Source organism: Vanacampus margaritifer, chromosome 2, assembly GCF_051991255.1.
Source record: "Vanacampus margaritifer isolate UIUO_Vmar chromosome 2, RoL_Vmar_1.0, whole genome shotgun sequence".
Lineage (NCBI taxonomy): Eukaryota > Metazoa > Chordata > Actinopteri > Syngnathiformes > Syngnathidae > Vanacampus > Vanacampus margaritifer.
In genome coordinates, this window is record NC_135433.1 from 46814602 (window position 1) to 46833811 (window position 19210).

The following is a 19210-nucleotide window of genomic DNA, read 5'->3' on the forward strand; positions in this document are numbered from 1 at the left end:
CTTCTTCTTTTTTTCTTCTTCTTTTTTTCCCCCCGCAGAAGGAGCACTATTACAATCCCAACTGTTCCTTCTGGAATTATTCCGAGCGCAGCATGATGGGATATTGGTCCACTCAGGGCTGCAAACTGCTGGACACCAACAGGAGCCACACCACGTGCTCCTGCAATCACCTCACCAACTTCGCCATCCTCATGGCCCACCGGGGGAACGTGGTAAGCGCGCTCCTCTCGTACAACCGAGACCAGTGATTCTCAAAGTAAACATCAATAAGAAAAGTATAAAGTTAAAAAAAATAAAGGCCTCCTCTCAAATCAAATACGCGCTAGCACTTTCTGCAGTTGAGAAAACAAACGGCCCCAAGGCACTGTTTGAAGAAATACAGTATTTAAATGCAAAGTATTTTCCCATGCCCAAGCCCTTCACAAAAAGAAATCGCTTGTAATGAAGCTGGAATAAACCTTGACTTATTAACATTGTATTAGTACACAGTCAAGTTCTTAGAGTAAATTTTACTACATTCGGTCCCAGTCTAAACTAGAGTAAACGTTACACTTGGATGAGAGTCAAATATTTAAAAAAAAATCAATCACTCAAGGGTTTAGGAACGATCACAGAACCTTCAGGTTGGGAGATGGGCCAATCACAACCCACTGAGCCATGCTGGCTCTATTGTGTGTATATCACTGGTGTCAGGTGGAATCCTCAAACCATTTTTTTGGTCTCCTTTCACCAGAAATGTTAGGCATGGCATAGCTCAAGTGATAGAGTGGCCGTCATCCATGCTGAAGGTTGAGGGATTGTTGCTGAACCCTTTACCTTTACTGGACCTTTTTTTTAATTTAATTTAATTTTTTATTTTATATATATATATATATATATATATATATATATAATATTTTACTCTCTTCAGAGTGTAACATTTACTCTGTTTAGACTGGTACCGAATATAGTCTTTTTCAGAGTAAAATTTACTCTACGAAATTTACTATGTATACTCATACCTCAATGCCTCCTCCAATAATTGATCAAATATGTTTTTTAAGTCATTAGTCTACCCTTAGCAACTAAAAATAAAGTGGGTTACATAATGAATTCCCGGTAGAGTTGCCCACAAAGAAACACCTCCCCTCCAATAGACACCTCAAACAAATAACAGCAATCTAGCATGTCATCTGTAAAATTATCTGTGTCGGCCCGATACATTTGACACATCGGCAAATACTCATATGTGTCACAAATAAAGTTTATGTTTTACAATGTTTTCTCATTGTTTTAAAGGAAATTTTTATAGATCAAAAGTACAAGAGATATTGGTGAATACTCGGACAATATTCAGTCTAAAAAAAGTGGTATCGAACATCCTCAGTAAAAAATAAAGGCCTTCTCTCTGAATAATACTTACAGGAAATATGTTATTTTAGTCTATGCCCATGCCCCGCCCCTCAATAAAGTAGCTTTTGAATGATTGTGTGTCTCAAAATAAATACTTCCCCTCCAATAGATTCATTAACTAATCGTTCAATACCCCACCCTTAACAAAAATGGATTAAGTGGGCTTGTTAAATATTCAAGTCCATCAGTAAAAAACAAACAAAAACAAAAAAACAGTGCGCACAGTCAGTGTCAAGTTCCACAGGGAGAAAAAACAGCGACAAAAAAAGAGAGAGAGAAAGAAAAAACAACATCAACAACAAAAGGATAAAGTCCAATTCTGCCTGAAAGGGAATGGGACGAAGAAAATGTATTTACCACCCCCATCTCCCATTCAAAATTCCAAGCTACACTGCTACTTAACCTTAAGACTCAATAATAACAAGTACCCAGAGAGCAATAATTATTAAATAACCAAGGAAAAAATTGAGAATACAAATGATTTAGCATGGTGGCATTACCATAAGAAACAATAAGTGTTACGAGTTTAACAACACAAATACACAAATGTGGGAAGTAAACAATACTAACACGGGTAGGACAGTATATACCAGAAATGGTAATATACGATTTACCAACAATGATAATGAACAAAATACCGATAATGGTAAAGAAGAAGCAAGCACATTTTTACACAAACAGAAAGCACTGATGTCATCCTAACACAAGGAATTCTCAATATATTGTGACCAGACCATTCGTTTAAATAACAGTTTAAATCGATAAATGCTTTTACATAGTTTATGTTGTAAACGGAGATTATTCCATAATTTAACACCACATACAGACACACACAAACTTTTTCGAGTAGTTCTGATTTTCATTAGCGTGAAATCTCCATATCCTCTTGTGTATGAACACTAACTCTAATTGTGAAAAACGTTTGTACATTAGCCGGTAATGTTTTATTAAAAGCTTTGTATAAAATTATAGATGTATAGTATTTACAAATAATGCGTGTGCTCCAGAAAACCAACCTTCTGATGCACGTTTCTGTATTGTGACTAATGGATTAATTGCATTTTGGTATGCGTTTCCCCAAACTTCGATACAATATATGAGGTATGGAAGAACCAAGGTGCAGTGTAAAATACGAAGTGCATACTCATCAAGATATTGCTTTACTTTATTTAAAATGACTAGGGTTTTTGAGATTTTTGGTGTTGCATGTCTGACGTGGGGTTTCCAAGACAATTTACTATCAATTATTACTCCCAAGAATTTATTTTTAGTAACACTTTCAATTGGCGCACCATCAATATTTATTTGTAATTCAGAATCTAATTTTTGATTACCAAACAGCATTGGTTTAGTTTTGCTTATATTTAAGGATAATTTATTTATGTCCATCCATTTTTCAATATACATAACTCATGGTTCATTGTAGTTATGAGCTCATTATAATTATCACGACTATAAAAAATATTGGTATCATCAGCAAAAATAATACATTTTAGTACTTGGGATACATTAAAGATATCATTAACATACAAATGAAAGAGTTTTGGCCCCAGCACAGACCCCTGGGGGACCCCACAAGAAATATTAAGTTTATTCGATGTATATTGCCCCATTTTGACATATTGGGTCCTCTAAAGAGCTTTTAAGCCATCGTTCAGCCACTCCCCGAATTCCATATTTTTCAAGCTTATAGGATGAATGATTGATTTGAGCTTTTTTTCAAATCGACAAAAACACCAACAGCATATATTTTCCGATCCAAAGCATTTGTAATATCTTCCATTGCCCCGATTAATGCTGATGAAGTAGTTCTTTGACATCTAAAACCGTACTGACCTTCATTTTATATTTGATGCTTGTCCAGAAAGTTCTCAAGTCGAGAATTGAAAAGTTTTTCAAGAATTTTTGAAAACTGAGGCAATAGAGAAATTGGTCTATAGTTGGTTAAACTGTGTTGATTTTCATTCTTAAAAAGAGATATTACTTTTTCAATTTTCATATTCTTGGGAAAATGGTCAGACTGAAAGGATAAATTATAGATATATGTTAAGGGCTTAACAATATTAGCAATAACTTATGCCATATTGATATCATGAAAATATGTGGATAACTTACGCTTACATTTCATTATTATACTTATTACTTCTTGCTTATCCGTAGGTGAGAGAAAAAGTGACACTTAATTCAGTTTAATGGATGTATCACATTTTTCGGCTTTATGAGACGGAATTTTTGCAGCCAATTTAGGGCCAACATTTACAAAAAAATGTATTAAAACTCTTCACAATCTCATGCATGTTATAGATCTCACCTTTTTCATCAAGAAAATAATCAGGGTATGATTTAGGGTATGAAGGGTATATTATTTGCAAATAAAGGCCTCCTCTCAAAAAGACGCCACATAATCTCTGCTCCAATAGATGCTGTGTTTTCTAAAAATCACAAATGGGCATCCTCAAATAAATCGTTTTTTCTACCATGTCAAACTCCACCAATATTTGATAAAATCTGTTTTTTATACCAATTATCAGACACTCACATGTCTAGTCCGCAAGCGTATGTACAAATAATTAAAGCCTCCTCTGAATTAGATGCCAAGTACTCTCTGCAGGGGGGCTGCGGTCCGACCTACATGACGACGTCGAGCATGAGAATGGCGCGTCAGCGGGAGCTAATTCGATTATTTCCGGAGGAGGTGCGGAAATGAAGCAGGCCGTCACTTTAAAGGAGTGAAATGGCGACTCGCACCGAGGCGGTATTGCGCCATTATCGGAGCTAATTATATTTCACTGTGGTCACTGTCTAATATTTCATGCATACGTCGCGGAGAATTGCATTGAAAATGGGACGACCGCAAGGTTTAAACTTCCCTGTCGTCCCTCTTGTGAAGTGGTTGGCCCAGCATTTTGGTCACAAAATGCAATTACAATTTAATGACATGACGAATGGCAAATGTAGCAAGGACGGCGGCCGTCATAAATGCGGGGGATCAGTCTGTGGCTGATTTAATAATACGTCCCCCGCTCGTGAACCCTGTCCCCCGTCATCTGTCTTAACCTCAACCTTAACCGCAGCTTGAAACCAGAGCCCCCCGAGGCACGGCTTAGCCTCTCGCCAATTGCCTTCGCAGCACCTCCGCCACGGCCCTCGCCCTCAATAAAAGTGCAAATATCACAGGAGGATTTGCCCGACTTGCAGGAGTGATATTTTGTGCGCGGCGCTCTGCTTTTTACACATTTGTGTGGATACAGGCTTGCTTTTTAGATCTTTGACTTCAGAAAGATGAAACCACCACAAGTAGCTCTGTATTACAGCTCACTCCAAATGGCACTCGGTGGGCCGCAGACCTCCGGCAAGGCCAAACAAGCCTGACCAAATTGTGCAACTTCAGATAGAAACCTCCTGCACGTCGGCATTTTGTCAACAACATTCAGTCTACGATGAACACCTCCCCTTCAATAGATACTTTTAGCAATTAACAGACATAATTAGCTCCTCTGGTAAACGATCCATGACACATCCCGAACAAGTGGGAAAAACTGCTTCAACCATACACAGACATTTAACAAATGATAGATGCCATGCCTCAAATAATCAACAGGTGCATTACTTCTAACTCTACATGAAATATAAATACCTCCCTTCAACTGGACTTTTCTGTTGACCAAATAACAGCCATGTCAAACTTGACTGAATACATAAGCATTTCAAAAAAATAAAAATAAATGCCTCCTCTCAAATAGACGGTGTCTATGCTCTGTAGATAAATGCCCCCCCACACTCAATTTTTTTTTATTTGAGGAATCATACGCATTGACAAAGTATCAATGTACCTTCAGTAATGTATACAAGCAAGTCTAGCTCCACCCATACACTATAATTTTTATAAAAATAAATGCCTCTCCTCAAATAGATGCCTAGCATGCTCTACAACTGAGGAAATGCCTTCCCTGCCACTATTAAAGGAACTGTACGTGTTGACAAATGAAGGCACATTCACCAAGTAGGGGACACAAACTTGTCTAGCGCCACCTATACACAAACATTTGTTTAAAAAAAAAAATAAATAATAATAATAATAAAGACCTCCTCTCCAATGGATGCCTAGTACTCTCTGCAGTTGAATATATCAATGTCTCTCCTGCCCCAGACACTATTGAAGGAATTGCGCATGTTGAAAAATTAAGGTGCATTCACCAGCATTAACAACAGATAATTAATTAACGAATTTGTCTAGCACCACGCATACACAAGTTAAAATAAAGGCCTCTAAGATAGATGTCTGTTGACGAAATATATCAATAAATAAAATAAATGCCCCCCAGTAACTAAAATCAATCCTGCTTACAATGCCTTATGTCTTTCAGGATGTTAGCAAGAGTGGAGAAATGGTTTAAAAAAATAAATAGAAATAAACACCTAACCTCAAGTAGACATTTTCCATTCCTCTGTCAATTAAATCACGATGCATGTCTTGCTTGGCAGTTACACAAACATTTGTATAAATGAATACCTCCTCTCAAATACAGACTTGCTGCAAATGAATTAAAACAGCCTTTATTTGAAGAAAAATACCTGCCTGCCCATCCCACCCCTTGACAGAGTTGAGTGTAAATAGGGTTTGTAGTCCTTGTGTTGTTCTAATCCTGCATACAAAGAAACAAATGTCCTTGGCAGAGGTAATAATCTCTCTCATCTGAATAAGCAAGGTAAGGCATCTTTACTTATATAGCGCATTTCATATGCAATGTGCTTTACATCATTAAAAGTACATTTAAAAACAAAAGAGCTAAAGACATTAAAAAACAAGTATAAGCTTACTAAAAGTACAGTGCTAGAAGAGTATTTTAAATCGTATTCCATTTGTGTGCAGCACAACGGCTAAATGCTGCTTCACCATGCTTGCTTTCAACTCCACTCATTGACCCTACAAGGGTTATATTCGTTTAGCATTTCTTTAAAGTACTCACATTCCCAAATACTTGGAAATGTAACAGTAAAATGAAGTAGGCTGAAAAAGTTTTGTTCTTATCGTCATGACCTTTCCATCTCTCCCTACAGGGCAGGGGGAGCGTCCACGAGCTGCTCCTCACCGTCATCACCCGGATGGGCATCGCCGTGTCGTTGGTGTGCCTGGCCATCAGCTTGTACACCTTCTGCTTCTTCAAGGGCCTGCAGAGCGACCGCAACACCATTCACAAGAACCTCTGCCTCAACCTCTTCGTCGGCGAGCTGGTCTTCCTCGTGGGCATCAACATGACCGAACCCAAGGTAACCACAAACGAGTGGGAGGGATTAACGAATTGTCCATAGCTGCGAAAGTGTGATTCCACCGTAATTCTTCTCCTTCTCCTTTTCCCATCAGCTGGTGTGCTCCATCATCGCCGGCGTCCTCCACTTCTGCTTCCTGGCGGCCTTCGCCTGGATGTGTCTGGAGGGCGTGCAGCTGTACCTCATGCTGGTGGAGGTGTTCGAGAGCGAGTTCTCCCGCCGCAAGTACTACTACCTGGCCGGCTACCTCTTCCCGGCGGCGGTGGTGGGAATCTCGGCGGCCGTCGACTACCGCAGCTACGGCACGGCGCGAGCGTAAGTGGCGGTGATTCTTCCTCAACCCCCCCACCGCCTCGCCATTTGGTAATGATAGTGATACCACAAAGAGCAGTGTACCTCGCTCTGGCCGGCAGCAAATTTACACCCTGTCACTGGCTAGGAGTAAAGCCGCAACACTAATGAATGCGCCGACTTGCTACTCTGACCTACAGGGCTTTTTATTCTTTGCACACGGGTAATTGCCGACCTTGTCAGTTAAAAGTTTATGTGCTTCTTTTGTTGGCCAGTTAAAAGAAGAAGAAAAAAACATGAGTTGTAGCACTGCTGTGCTCTAATTTAGGTAATTATTTATTTCTTTTTTTTTTTCGTCTTCATTCCTACAGTTTTAGCACACATTTGTAATGCTGGGCACTTCCTCACTGAAAATTGGAATGGTGAGACCAGTTCCATTTGGGTTTGACAACATTAGATGAGTGTGAGACAAAAGACACATTTCAGCTTTTATTACATCTGGATCATATACCTTAGACATATACATATAACTTAGAAGACCTTTTGTTCAAGCGCACCTATTTTTCATGTGAGCAATGGCATATACGACCGCCCAGATGTGTCCATCCATCCATATTTTCCATTTCTTTCATCCGGGGTTAGGTTGCAGGGGCAGCTGCCTAAGCAGCGAAGCCTAGACTTTAATTTACCCAGCCACTTCGGCCAGTTCTTCCGGTGGGACCCCAAGGCCTTCCCGGGCCAGAGAGACTGTCTCCCAAGTATGACCTGGGTCACCCCGGGTTCTCCTCTTGGCCCATGCCCAGAACACTTCACCATCCTAAATAGATGCCCAAGCCACCACATCTGGTTCCTCACTTCGGCAAGCTCTTCCTCGGTGGATCCCAAGGCCTACCCAGGCCAACTGGGAGAAGGCCTGTCCATTATTCTCTGGGTCATCCCGGGGGTCACCATCCTAAACAGATGCCCAAGCCACCTCATCTAGTTCCTCACATTGGCCAACTCTTGCTGGGAGGGATCGCAAGGACTTCCCAGGCCAGCTGGGAGACGCAATCGCTCCAGTATTTCCTAGGTTCTCCCAGGGGTCTCCCCCTGGCACCTGCCCATAACAACTCACCGTCCTAAACAGATGCCCAACCCACCTCATCTGGTTCCTCGCTTCAGCCAGCTCTGCCTTCCTGGAGGAATCCCAAGGCCTTCCCGGGCCATCCTGGGGGTCTCCTCCTGACACATGTCCGGAACACTTCATCATCCTAAACAGATGCCCGTGCCACTTCACCCCGGTTCCTCTTAATGCAGAGGAAGAGCAGATCTACTCTGTACCCTTCCCGGATGACTGAACTTCTAAACCTCAGATGCGTCTTATTGCATTAAATATTCAAACAAGAACTGCTGCCCCACTTTCTCTTTTGTTTTGTTTTTGTTTTTATTTAACCTGTGAAGACTAGTTTGAGAGGTGTAACCAACAGGAAAACCTGTCTGTGTGTGGGTAAAAAAAAAAATCTAAATACAAATTAAATTGAAAACTGAGTATCCAGTTCGAGAAGAGCTGATCTCAATTAGTCCATAGTTACTCGTTTGTCCACCGTGAGCTGAGCGTAGGCACAACCACAACAAAAATCCATGGAGCCCCGATATCTCAATTAGTTGTTACTTTCTTCCCACTTTGAACTGGAGGTTCTCATGCGGCTGTTAAGTGAACATGAAAATATATTCCAAAGCAAAAAACAAAACTGCTGCAGCATCGAAGGACAGAGAAGCAGCGTGGGAGCAAAGTTTGAATGCATTCTACTTTTTGATGCACTGATTTTACATTTAGTCAGTCACTTTAAATCAACACATTTAAGTTGAAAAGCCATTTTAGTCAATACAATCTTATTCTCATTGAGGTGCAATCCGGCGTCTGAGACGCACACTTGGAAGCAGTTTAAAATGGAATATATAAAAAAAAAACATCCTTCACTTCACTTCACTTGACATTTGGCAGCTGCTTAAGTAAATATTCATTTATATTTAACACATCTTCATTTACCACATTTTTATTTATATATTTGTTTGATTGATTTGTATAGAAAAATGTGAGCGTCTATTTGAATTAATGACAAACATAAGATGGCCATTTCAGTTCCACTCACTTTAAGGGGATTTGTGTCCCATTCACACTACGTGTGGAAGCTAAAATGACATCCGCTATAATTAGACAGGGTGGGAAAACCTTTGGGCCCAAATGTGACATTAGATTTTTAAATGGACAGATGGGCGCAATCGTATTACATCATTAATGTTGTGTGGTCACTTGGACCACTGCGGCCTTTTACGCTGAGACGTAACCTTGCTTTGATATTGAGGTGATTTAATGAGCAACCCCTTTTTGTCATCGCCAGGTGCTGGCTGCGGGTGGATAACCATTTTATCTGGAGCTTCATCGGGCCGGTCACTTTTATCATCGTGGTAAGTTGAGTTTCTGCAAAGTAAAACACTGTATGAATTTTTTTTTGTTTGCTTTTTTTTTTTTTTTTTTGGAATGCCAAGCCGTCTGCGGATCAATTTGCATGAAAGCCAAGCGGCGCCATTAGCGCTGCTGACACGAGGACATCAGCGGCGTCCACTCGGCCATGAAAAATCCTCCGGAATCAGAAACAACTTAAAGGGTTGCGGTGAGGAGGAGGAGGAGGACGGTCTCATCAGGAGTCGTCTCGGGCGTGAAGGTCATTTGCTCGGTGGGAAAACAAGATGGAAGCGGCGAGTGGGTGGGCCGTACGACCTTTAGCGGAGGATCATGTCTCGTCCCCCTGCCAGATACACAATTTAGAAGGCCTTTTGTTTGAACCCACTCATTTTTCAGTTGAGCAAAAGTATCGGATACTGGGGGTTTATTGTCTGGGTGTGTCCACTGATCGTTCAAACAATACATAACACTGAATGTTTACACTGCATTTATACTAGTTAGCGGTAGGGATGCACCGATACTATGACACAAATACCACTTCACCAGCCTGACAACCATGTCAGCGACGGAGTCCCACAAGTTGTAAATAATATTTTGAGTGAAACATATGCCATGTTGAAGAAACATTCGTGTTTTGTCCTTAAACAATATTTAGTTAAAATAAAACACATTTTAATCACATTTGCAAAACACTATGGCATTATCTACAGTAGTATCGGCACTTGAAGTATTTGAAATTGGTCTAAAAAATAGTGGTATTATCTAGTTTGAGGCGTAACAAACAATAAATAGCAATGACTACATTGCATTTAAAATAACAAATTAAACTTTATACTAGGGGTGTCCGGCGATTAAAAAGTTTAATTGTAATTTATCGCATGACATCAATAGTTAATTTGTGATTAATCACAAATTTTAGATCTGTTCTAAATGTACAATAAAATATTTTTATCCTGAGTTTTCATACACTTAACATAAAAGTGGAAAAAATGCTAGAATAGAAATATGGCTGCATATTTTAGTCGTTGATACATTACATTTCAAAATAATTCATAAAATTGTGTTAAAATTAAAAAGATGTACTGTACTGTAAAAAAGTGTGATATTGATTTGTGTTAAAGTCATTTTTCTGCCACTAGTTGGCATAATTGCATTTCATCACCCTCTTAAGATAATTGCCTAAGTCATTTTTTGCAAAAAATATTATTTTTGCCTAATTCCTCTCCTCATGATGCAAATGGTTCAATTTTTTTGTGTTTCCTAAAGAATCTGAAAAATGACTTATTTTAAGGCATCGATTTGTAAGACATTGGTGACAGCGCAGGGAATTTTTCTTTTCATATTAAGAGCTATCTAAACTTTAACATGAAGTAACTTGCTAAATTTTTCACATTTCACATTAAAATTGTAAAATACAACTTGACCCCAGTCTCCACTATTTTTGACACCACTACTTTAAACAAACTTTTTAGGAAAACAGTAATTGCATTATTTGTAGCTATATATATATATGGTATATATATAGTATTTGTTTTCAATAAGTCCTCGGCAAATGGTATTGTGATATCTGCTAGAGCTTGTTGCTGATGTCACTAACAGTTGCTATATTGCGATATTGCAAGTGGGCGATGACACAGAGGAAACACGGACACGCATCCGTACACAAAACTGCCATGTCCGTCTGTCCATAGCTTGTAAATTCATGCGTAGCCTCAAAGCTCCATTTTGGCAGCGATGCTTGTTTTCACTTGAATTTGGCAGGTGAATAAGGAAGACCCTCAGAGCTTAAACGCCCCCTCCTGTCCGTTTTATCGGATGTTGTAGTCACCGCCTTAAATGCATCATGCAGACAAAAGTCAACCGTAGCGGAACCCCGAGACCAAACCATCCAGAATACGGTGTCCTCGCCTTCCGGTCGTTGACTTTCCTCGCACGCTTCCTTTTGTTTCTGCTGCAAACAACCTTTTCCGCTTCGCAATGCACTCCTACGGGAATATAGTGGAGGAGATTTCAGGGTACTCGGGAGTTCACTTTGAATGAGAAATCCGGCAAAGAAGAAAAGGCTTTATTCTACTTCCAGAGGTAGATTTTCTTTTTTCAGTGTACAGTTAATGGATGCTAGTATTTGGCCAATTGTGCAATATTGAGAGCTTATCAAGTCTAGCGGACAGTTTGATTGATTACGATTACAACTTCTTCTTTTTGTTTTGTTGTTTTGTTTGAAGGGGATGGGCCTTTTGGAGTGTGTTTGGTTTTGAAGAACCTCCCATCTACTACCATTGCGATGAGCAGAATTTCTATTTTCTCCTGATTTCCTGCATATTTCTCTTCTACACTACAAAATAGTATACCGTATTTCCTCAAATAATGGTTCCAACGCTAATGGATGCCATGTCTCGATTGGTTTCCAGTGTGTCATCTTCCTTAAACGCAGTAAATTCTTTAGAGTAAATTTTACTCAATCTGAGTCTATTTGGTCCCACTATAAATAGAGTCAAATTTACACTTGCAAGAGTCAAATATTAAGAAGAAATTTTATTCAAAGTATTTTTAGTGTCCTCGAAATAATTTGCCAATCACATGAAAAAAACTATTTACGATTTTTCACTCAGAAATTCAAAGTACATTTTGCAAGGAGAGTTTTTGACTAAATTTTACTAGTTTATTTAATAATAATAAAAAGTTACACAAGGGTTGAGGAGGAAACTCACGACCTTCACCTTGGAAGACTGCCACTCCTACTGTTTGCTTATATCCAACAGAAGTTACGAAGATTCCAGGTAACACGAGTGATATACTAACAAACAGTTGCGTGGCTCAGGGAGTAGATTGGCCATCTCCCAACCTGAAGTTGTGGGCTAGTTCCTCAACCCTTGAGTGACTTTTTTTTCTTTCTTTTTTTTTTTTAACTCTCTTTAGAGTGTAAGTTTACTCTATTTAGTGTGGGGCCAAATAGACTCAGTTTAGAGTAAATTTTACTCTACAGAATTCTACACATAGAACTTTAATTGCATCAGTTCAGAATAATGATGTTATCCACTAAATAAACACCTTACTCATATAAAATCCTTTTCTTTTCTTTTTGCTTACCTTAGTGAAAAAAATACTCCTCAAATAGTGGTCCTACTCTCATAGACACCATATTTCAATTAAATTAAACTAAATAAACACCTTCCTTCAAATAAGGCCTCCTTTTACAAATAGAATATTTCCCCCCTCAAGAAAGAAAAAAGAAATAACAGGTAGTATCTGTACTGACCTTGGTTAAAAAAAATACTGTATTTCCTCAAATAGTGGTCCGTACTGTAATAAACGCCATGTCTCAATTACTTGCTGCCATCTATGAAATGTGGCTCCTCAGGTGCTTCCTCTACTCACTCAATATCAATTATCTCACTTCAACAATATTTTTGTCTATGAACGGACATTTTAGTGGGAACCGCTCAGCCCACTTGAACTCCTTTGCAAACCAAAACAGCAGCACATGAAGAGTCCCTCAGTTGAATTAGAGTGCGGGGTCTCACCACGTTATAAACGGGATTCCTGGGCGGTATTAAACCAACCATAGGGTTTTGTTTTTTTTAGTTAAGAATTTTAAACAAAATCTTTAAAAAGGAAGATAAAGACCTCTACCCGAATAAATCCCCCCCACCCCCATTTAGATGTCGCGCCCCCATCCGTAGTTGCAAAAATAAACACCTCCTGCCACTGTAAGATGGAATACAGTCAGTAGAGTATATTCCTGTCACGCCAGGCAGTTCATCAGTTTTAAATTGGCAGGCACAGTTTCTTTTGTCTACTAGGAATTCATTTCAAAGGTGTTATGCGAAATTGAAGCCCGTCTCTTTCCCTTTCCCCACGCTGGCTCCGAGCCCTCCGGTGCTTCCCGAGACACACGTCCAGGAATGTTGGAAAACATTACGGGGTGAATGGCTCGAAAAATATGGCACCTCACCTTCATTCTTTTCCCCTCAAGTGCTTGTCTGGAGCCTTTTGTCTGTGCCTTACTGATCACATTTACTGCTGCATGTGTGTGCGCGCTCCAGATTAAGCATATTGTCATCTATGCTGAAGATCAGCGCCGCGGGAGGTCGAGCGCTCGCATTAACCTCTTGTTAACCCCCGCCGCTGTTGCTTTTCCACCCCCCGGAAATCTTAATGATCTGCTGAAGTATTTAATTTTCCGCTAGGTAAAGGTCCGCCGGCGTATAACGGTAGTCGTTTTAGCGATTGAGACAAAACGAATCTGGACGAGAGCCAGTCGATGACGGAATCCGACACCACTCTAAGTGCATCGCGTCACAGTCTTGACACGTGTTTGTTTTGACAGGTCAACGTCATCTTCCTGGTGGTGACCATGTACAAGATGGTGAAGCATTCCACCTCCATGAAACCCGACTCCTCCAGGCTGGGGGGTATCAGGTGAGGAGAGTCCCTCGGGGAGGATCAGGTGTTGTTCAGGTTAAAAACAGACAATAATACCGTACTGCTACCGAAAATCTAAAGATAAATTTCCATTTAAAAGATGTACAAGTTCGGCGTTACAGCCATTTTATGTCGAGGTTGTACAGAGTTGACGTATGGAATGCAACCTGGCAGGTTTTCTGACTAACATGGCAGCTCCTGGTAGGCTGTCAGATGTGCCGTGACCACAAATATACAATGGTTTACAGTTACTTGGAAGACGCAGCACAAAAGTTATGCGGGCAATGAGCCACATGCTGCTTCACCAAAGACATTATTATCCAGTCACACGTAACAGCCTGCTCTGGTCAATTTCCATTACAACCAGTGAAGACTTGGCGCGCGGGGCTTTAGGATTTCATACGCTAATAGATTTTCAAATTTTGGAACAGCTCACAGTCCAAAGCATACCACATCGCGTGCTGGAGTGCGTGAGGTGTGTACGTAATCAAATTCAAACTAATGCTACAAAAGGATGGCTGGTTATGTAAATTTAGTTAGTCATGACGTTTTCAAAACATGAAAATGGCATGTACTTCATTGAGCAAGTTGCATGACTCAAACCCAATAGAGCATGCTTTTAATTTAGTGAAGACAATAAAGAAAAAAATGCAACCAAGCAGTAACAAAAAGAACAAAATAGTTTTAATCCAAGTATTAAAAATTAGTACAGTGTTCCCTCACTACTTCGCAGCTCACTTATTTTCGATTCACTGTTTCGCAGAATTTTATTCATTATTTTTATGCTTCTACACAGTAAATTTATTGGTAAATTTTACTCTAAAAAAAGACTTTTATGTCCCACTCTAAACAGAGTAAACTTAACATTTGGAAGAGAGTAAAATACTTAAAGAAAACAACAACATAAAAAAAAAACCACTCAAGGATTGAGGAATGATCCCACAACCTTCAGCATGGAAGACAGCCACTCTACCACTTGAGTTATGCCAGACTGATTGTTAGTTAACATATTGCTGGTGTGTCCAAAAGGAGACCAAAAATGGAGGTACGAGGATTCCACCTGACACCTGCGATATATTGATACCGAGTAGGAGGGGCATGGGTCAGTTGTTGGGTTGGCTGTCTCCCCACCTGAAGTTCGGTGATTGTTCCTCAACTGTTTGCTTTTTTGGGGGGGGGGGGGGGGGGGGATATTTTACTCTCTTCCAAGTATAAAGTTGACTGGGACTGAATAGTCTTTTTTTTTTTCTTAGTCAAATTTACTCAACAAAATATATATATTATTTATATATGAGTAAATATAAACAGCTCTTTCTTTCATTACTCAAAATAAAAACAATTTGGTAAGTTTTTATGGGTGTTAAAAAAAATTTGTTGATTCGGCAATATATTGCGATATTACAGCGCACAATTCTCGTATTGATTCAATATGCAGCGGAATCAATTTTTAAAGATATATTTTTGATGGAAATATTCAACAAAAAATCTTAATCCGAGTTAGGGTTCACACTTTAAGCATGGAAGAATGTTATATTAACGGAACATTAAGCCTTAAAATTGGATTTGTTTGTTTGTTAAATACGGTGGACCACGGTTTATAAGTCTGAAGTACATTTTCATACAAATCTTACAGTATACATGTACAAGTTTATTGAGTATTTTCTAAATTTGAGTAAAAAAAAAAAATCACAATAATTGACTTATAGATTCGTATCAGGATTATCGAATCGAATCATGACCTATGAATTGTGATACAGATCGAATCGCAAGCTACTAGGCAATTCACACCCCTATAAGTTAGGAAATATGTATCATGATTACTTCATTACTTCTTTTTTCATTCTTCTTAGCAAGTCAATAGTTTACATGGAGACTTTTTAGTCATTCCGATTGAAATCATTCCCAATGAAGATCTTTGGCCACCTGTTTACATGTGACGTGATCCATTCTGACCCGCTCCCCCGTTTAATCGGATCAGCCGCGGGACGCACGGACATCGATCACGTGATTCATAAAGATGGAGTTCATTCGTCATTTAGCACAGTAGTTGTGATAGTGTTAACACTTTTATTGAAGCAACAACTTGATAAAAAAACAAGTTCTCCCCTCGCAGACAAGCTCTGGGGAGACGCCGCCATTTTAGTGGGTGGAAACGATGACGTCAAGACATAGCATGCGCATGCCGGATGAAGCCTCACCATTCCGAATGAAATGTATACATGACGCTCGTTCAGATTGACGAAAGGAATATACCACCCCTGTGATTCCGAATGAAATTCTATTCGGATTCAGCCTTTTCATTCCGATTGAGGTGTTTATATGGAGCATTTTCATTCTGTTAGAACGTTCAAAGTCATTCTAATCGGAATACATGACTGCGTGTCTCATTCCTCCAAACCCCCCACCCCATTCTTGTGTACACGTGTATTTGCAATTGAAGTTATATGAAAGCAAATCCCTTTTTTTTTTACAACCACTACTTTGTGGAAATTCACCTATCGCAGGAGGGCATGGAACGTGTCACCCGCCAAAAGTGAGGCAACACTGTAATTGTCTATATACTTTTGGCCCCTGGAAAAGGAATCCAAAGCATAACATGGTGGAGGCAGTTTTTGCTAACAATGACGCCATTGTAATGATTTTGCCTTTTGCATACCACTGCACTGGAGTTGAAATCATGCAGAAGGAAAAGAAATAGCTCATCGTCCAAAGCATACCACATCACATGGTAGATTATAGTACACCAGATGAATGCTGAATGTGTATAATGTAGATGTCCGGATTCAACCTAATGCTGCATAGTTGATAGGTTAGATGTATGATTTAGTAAGTGCAGACATTTCCAAGCCAAATAAATTGAATATTCTTAAATGGAAAAGCCATTTGCTTGACTTGAACCCAATAGAGCATCCAAACAGCAAGTGAAGGATTTTCTGTCCGCAGGTTGTAGTTTATAACCTCAGTCGTCTTCACTATACTGGGTCATATATTGCGAGTTATTTTTGTTTCTTCATGACATCACTAGACCTTTTGGCGTCTTTTTTTTCTCAGTGAACGGGTTCAATCGCACACATCGTAGAAGCCGGCATGATTAATGTCTCAATTTCTCTCATTTTTCACATTTTCCTTTTTATAGATTTCCTAATCAAAACTTGTTTAGCTCACATTTGACTCCTCATCCCCAGCTGTCACATCTCATTAACTGCCTCTAATTCGGGCTCTAACTCAAATCAGCCGTGCGTGTACAAAAGTTAAACGGAAGGTTACATCCTGTGTGATTATGAGCGAAAATGCGGTCCCGCGCCTGCCCGCGCGCGCATTCGGCTGTCTTTCTCCATACCGGGTCTCATTTTTCCTGCTAAGGTTTCTCGGATTCGCGCGATCTCTCTGGGGGCATCTCACTTTGTCGACAGTGTATCCATAAGGAGAAGCAGTCGTCATTGAAACTGACTGCCAAGCGATCGCGTTTCCTCCAGGCTTTTCCTGGAAGCAGCCGAGGCAAAACAGGCTACCTTTGCGGTCTCGGGACTCAAAAGCACAATAGCTTGTATCATTGGTTATTCTGCATTCCTCTGCAAGCTTGTTCGCCGTAGAAGATGATCTCTAAAAAACGTTTTGTTTTTTCTCTCAGGTCGTGGGTGTTGGGAGCGTTTGCCCTGCTTTGTCTTTTGGGCCTCACATGGTCCTTTGGCCTGTTCTTCCTCAATGAATCCTCCGTTGTGATGGCGTACCTTTTTACCATCTTTAACACCCTTCAAGGAATGTTCATCTTCATCTTCCACTGCCTCCTGCAGAAGAAGGTAAGGCTTTGATGCTAAACAAACACTCGCTAAGCCACACACTCAGTGGAAACGCACAGAGCTCTCTGTCAAATATTTGCGTTTTTTTTATATATATATATATATATATATATATATATATATACGTATGTTTTCCCCTTGCTACTTTGCTGTTTGTCACTTTATCGCAGGTTTTTACTTGTGACCATAACCGAATCTATTTCCATTTTAACTTACTGCTTTGTGGCTTTTCATGCTATATTTCTTTCTTCTAAGTCGTGAAAAAATAATAATAATTTTACCAAGACCAGTAACAAGTTATATTAGAACATTGTCCGCCCCTTAAATCCCCGTTCCCTCACCGTGGGTGCATTTGTAAATACGCTGCAGGCGCACCGCTTCACTCAGACCGTTCGGAAACTCGGTGTTGTTATAAGTTTGCCGTTCGGGTATTCACGATTACCCAGTACTGAAAGCCAGTGCGTCCGGCAGTAGTAAACAGTTGAAGCGCGAGCTGCTGATTATAGGCTGCGTTGAGAAATAACGAGGGGACGATGAAACGTTCCGTTAAATGCTAAGTTACAGTTTCTCTTTTTAGTTGAAAATGTCTTGTTACGTTGAATCCTGGTGGGCGAATGCGCGCCTTCTTCATCATTAAACTTCCGCTGGAAGTACAAGGATTTACAGCACCAGTGTTTATTCTTCATTTTTCATTTTAAAAGTTACATTTATTAAGTGTAGCAAATATTTAGGAGGATATGTATGCGAACCGTCTGCAAGACTGAATTTCTACTGCCGCCACAAATGTCAACTTTATGCTTCATGTTTCAAGTGATTATTATAAATTACAATAAAAAGTTAACACTGTTACTCAAAACAGCTTTGTATATATTCACAGACGTGTCAATAGTCTCCCTTCCAAGCACTCTCTCCCGCCCGCGCACAGCGCATATCAAGCTTTTGATGACGTATGACTTGGATGCGTGCGGATGAGGGTTCACAGTGCAGTCGCATCGCGTACATATCCGATTTATATCCACATACGAAAGAGGCCCAGGTCGGGTGTAAAAAAATCGGAATTGTTCCGTTCACACTGCATGAAAAAATCAGATACTTTTGAAAAAATCTGAATTGAGCTGCAGTGTGAATGCAGCCAGTTGTTTGACTCTGTCTCACCTTTTTCTGCTCTAGTGGCGCTCTAGTAGTTTGTTTTTTTTTCATGCTGGTTCCAACCTAAACCCAGTTGAATGGATTTAAGTATGCGGTTATTCTGCACATCGTTTCTCCTAAATAGTGTGTGTGTGGGGGGTGGGGGGGGGGTCTGCATTTCCCAAACAAACCCAGTTAAAGCTGGATTAAGTTAAGTGGAATCAGTCGCAAAGCAACAGGCACAGCTTTGCTTGCTCCAACAGGTTGAAGGTTTTTTTGTTTTGTTTTTAATTACTTCATTTCCCGCCCAAAAAACTAACCTAGATCAAACTGTGATTGTTCGGCACTGTGATTTTCGTCCATCAAAAATCAACTTGCGCACCTTTGTCTGCCCCAAGAGGTTAAAGGAAAAAAAAACTCCAAAAAAGGCTGGATAAAGCTTTGCCGCTGTCCACCT

The 19210-nt window shown here is 39.9% G+C and overlaps 1 protein-coding gene across 11 annotated transcripts in view; it reads left to right on the top strand.

The window, feature by feature from the left end:
* The window catches only part of adgrl2b.1 (adhesion G protein-coupled receptor L2b, tandem duplicate 1), a 162881-nt gene that overhangs the window by 127703 nt on the left and 15968 nt on the right, over positions 1 to 19210 (top strand). For all 11 annotated transcript variants that reach the window (XM_077556547.1, XM_077556551.1, XM_077556549.1 and 8 more), the window contains 6 exons: positions 39 to 212; positions 6454 to 6663; positions 6758 to 6978; positions 9336 to 9402; positions 13731 to 13822; positions 17457 to 17625. In XM_077556547.1, coding sequence (XP_077412673.1) covers positions 39 to 212; positions 6454 to 6663; positions 6758 to 6978; positions 9336 to 9402; positions 13731 to 13822; positions 17457 to 17625 — 933 coding nt within the window. The remainder of the gene's footprint in view (positions 1 to 38; positions 213 to 6453; positions 6664 to 6757; positions 6979 to 9335; positions 9403 to 13730; positions 13823 to 17456; positions 17626 to 19210) is intronic.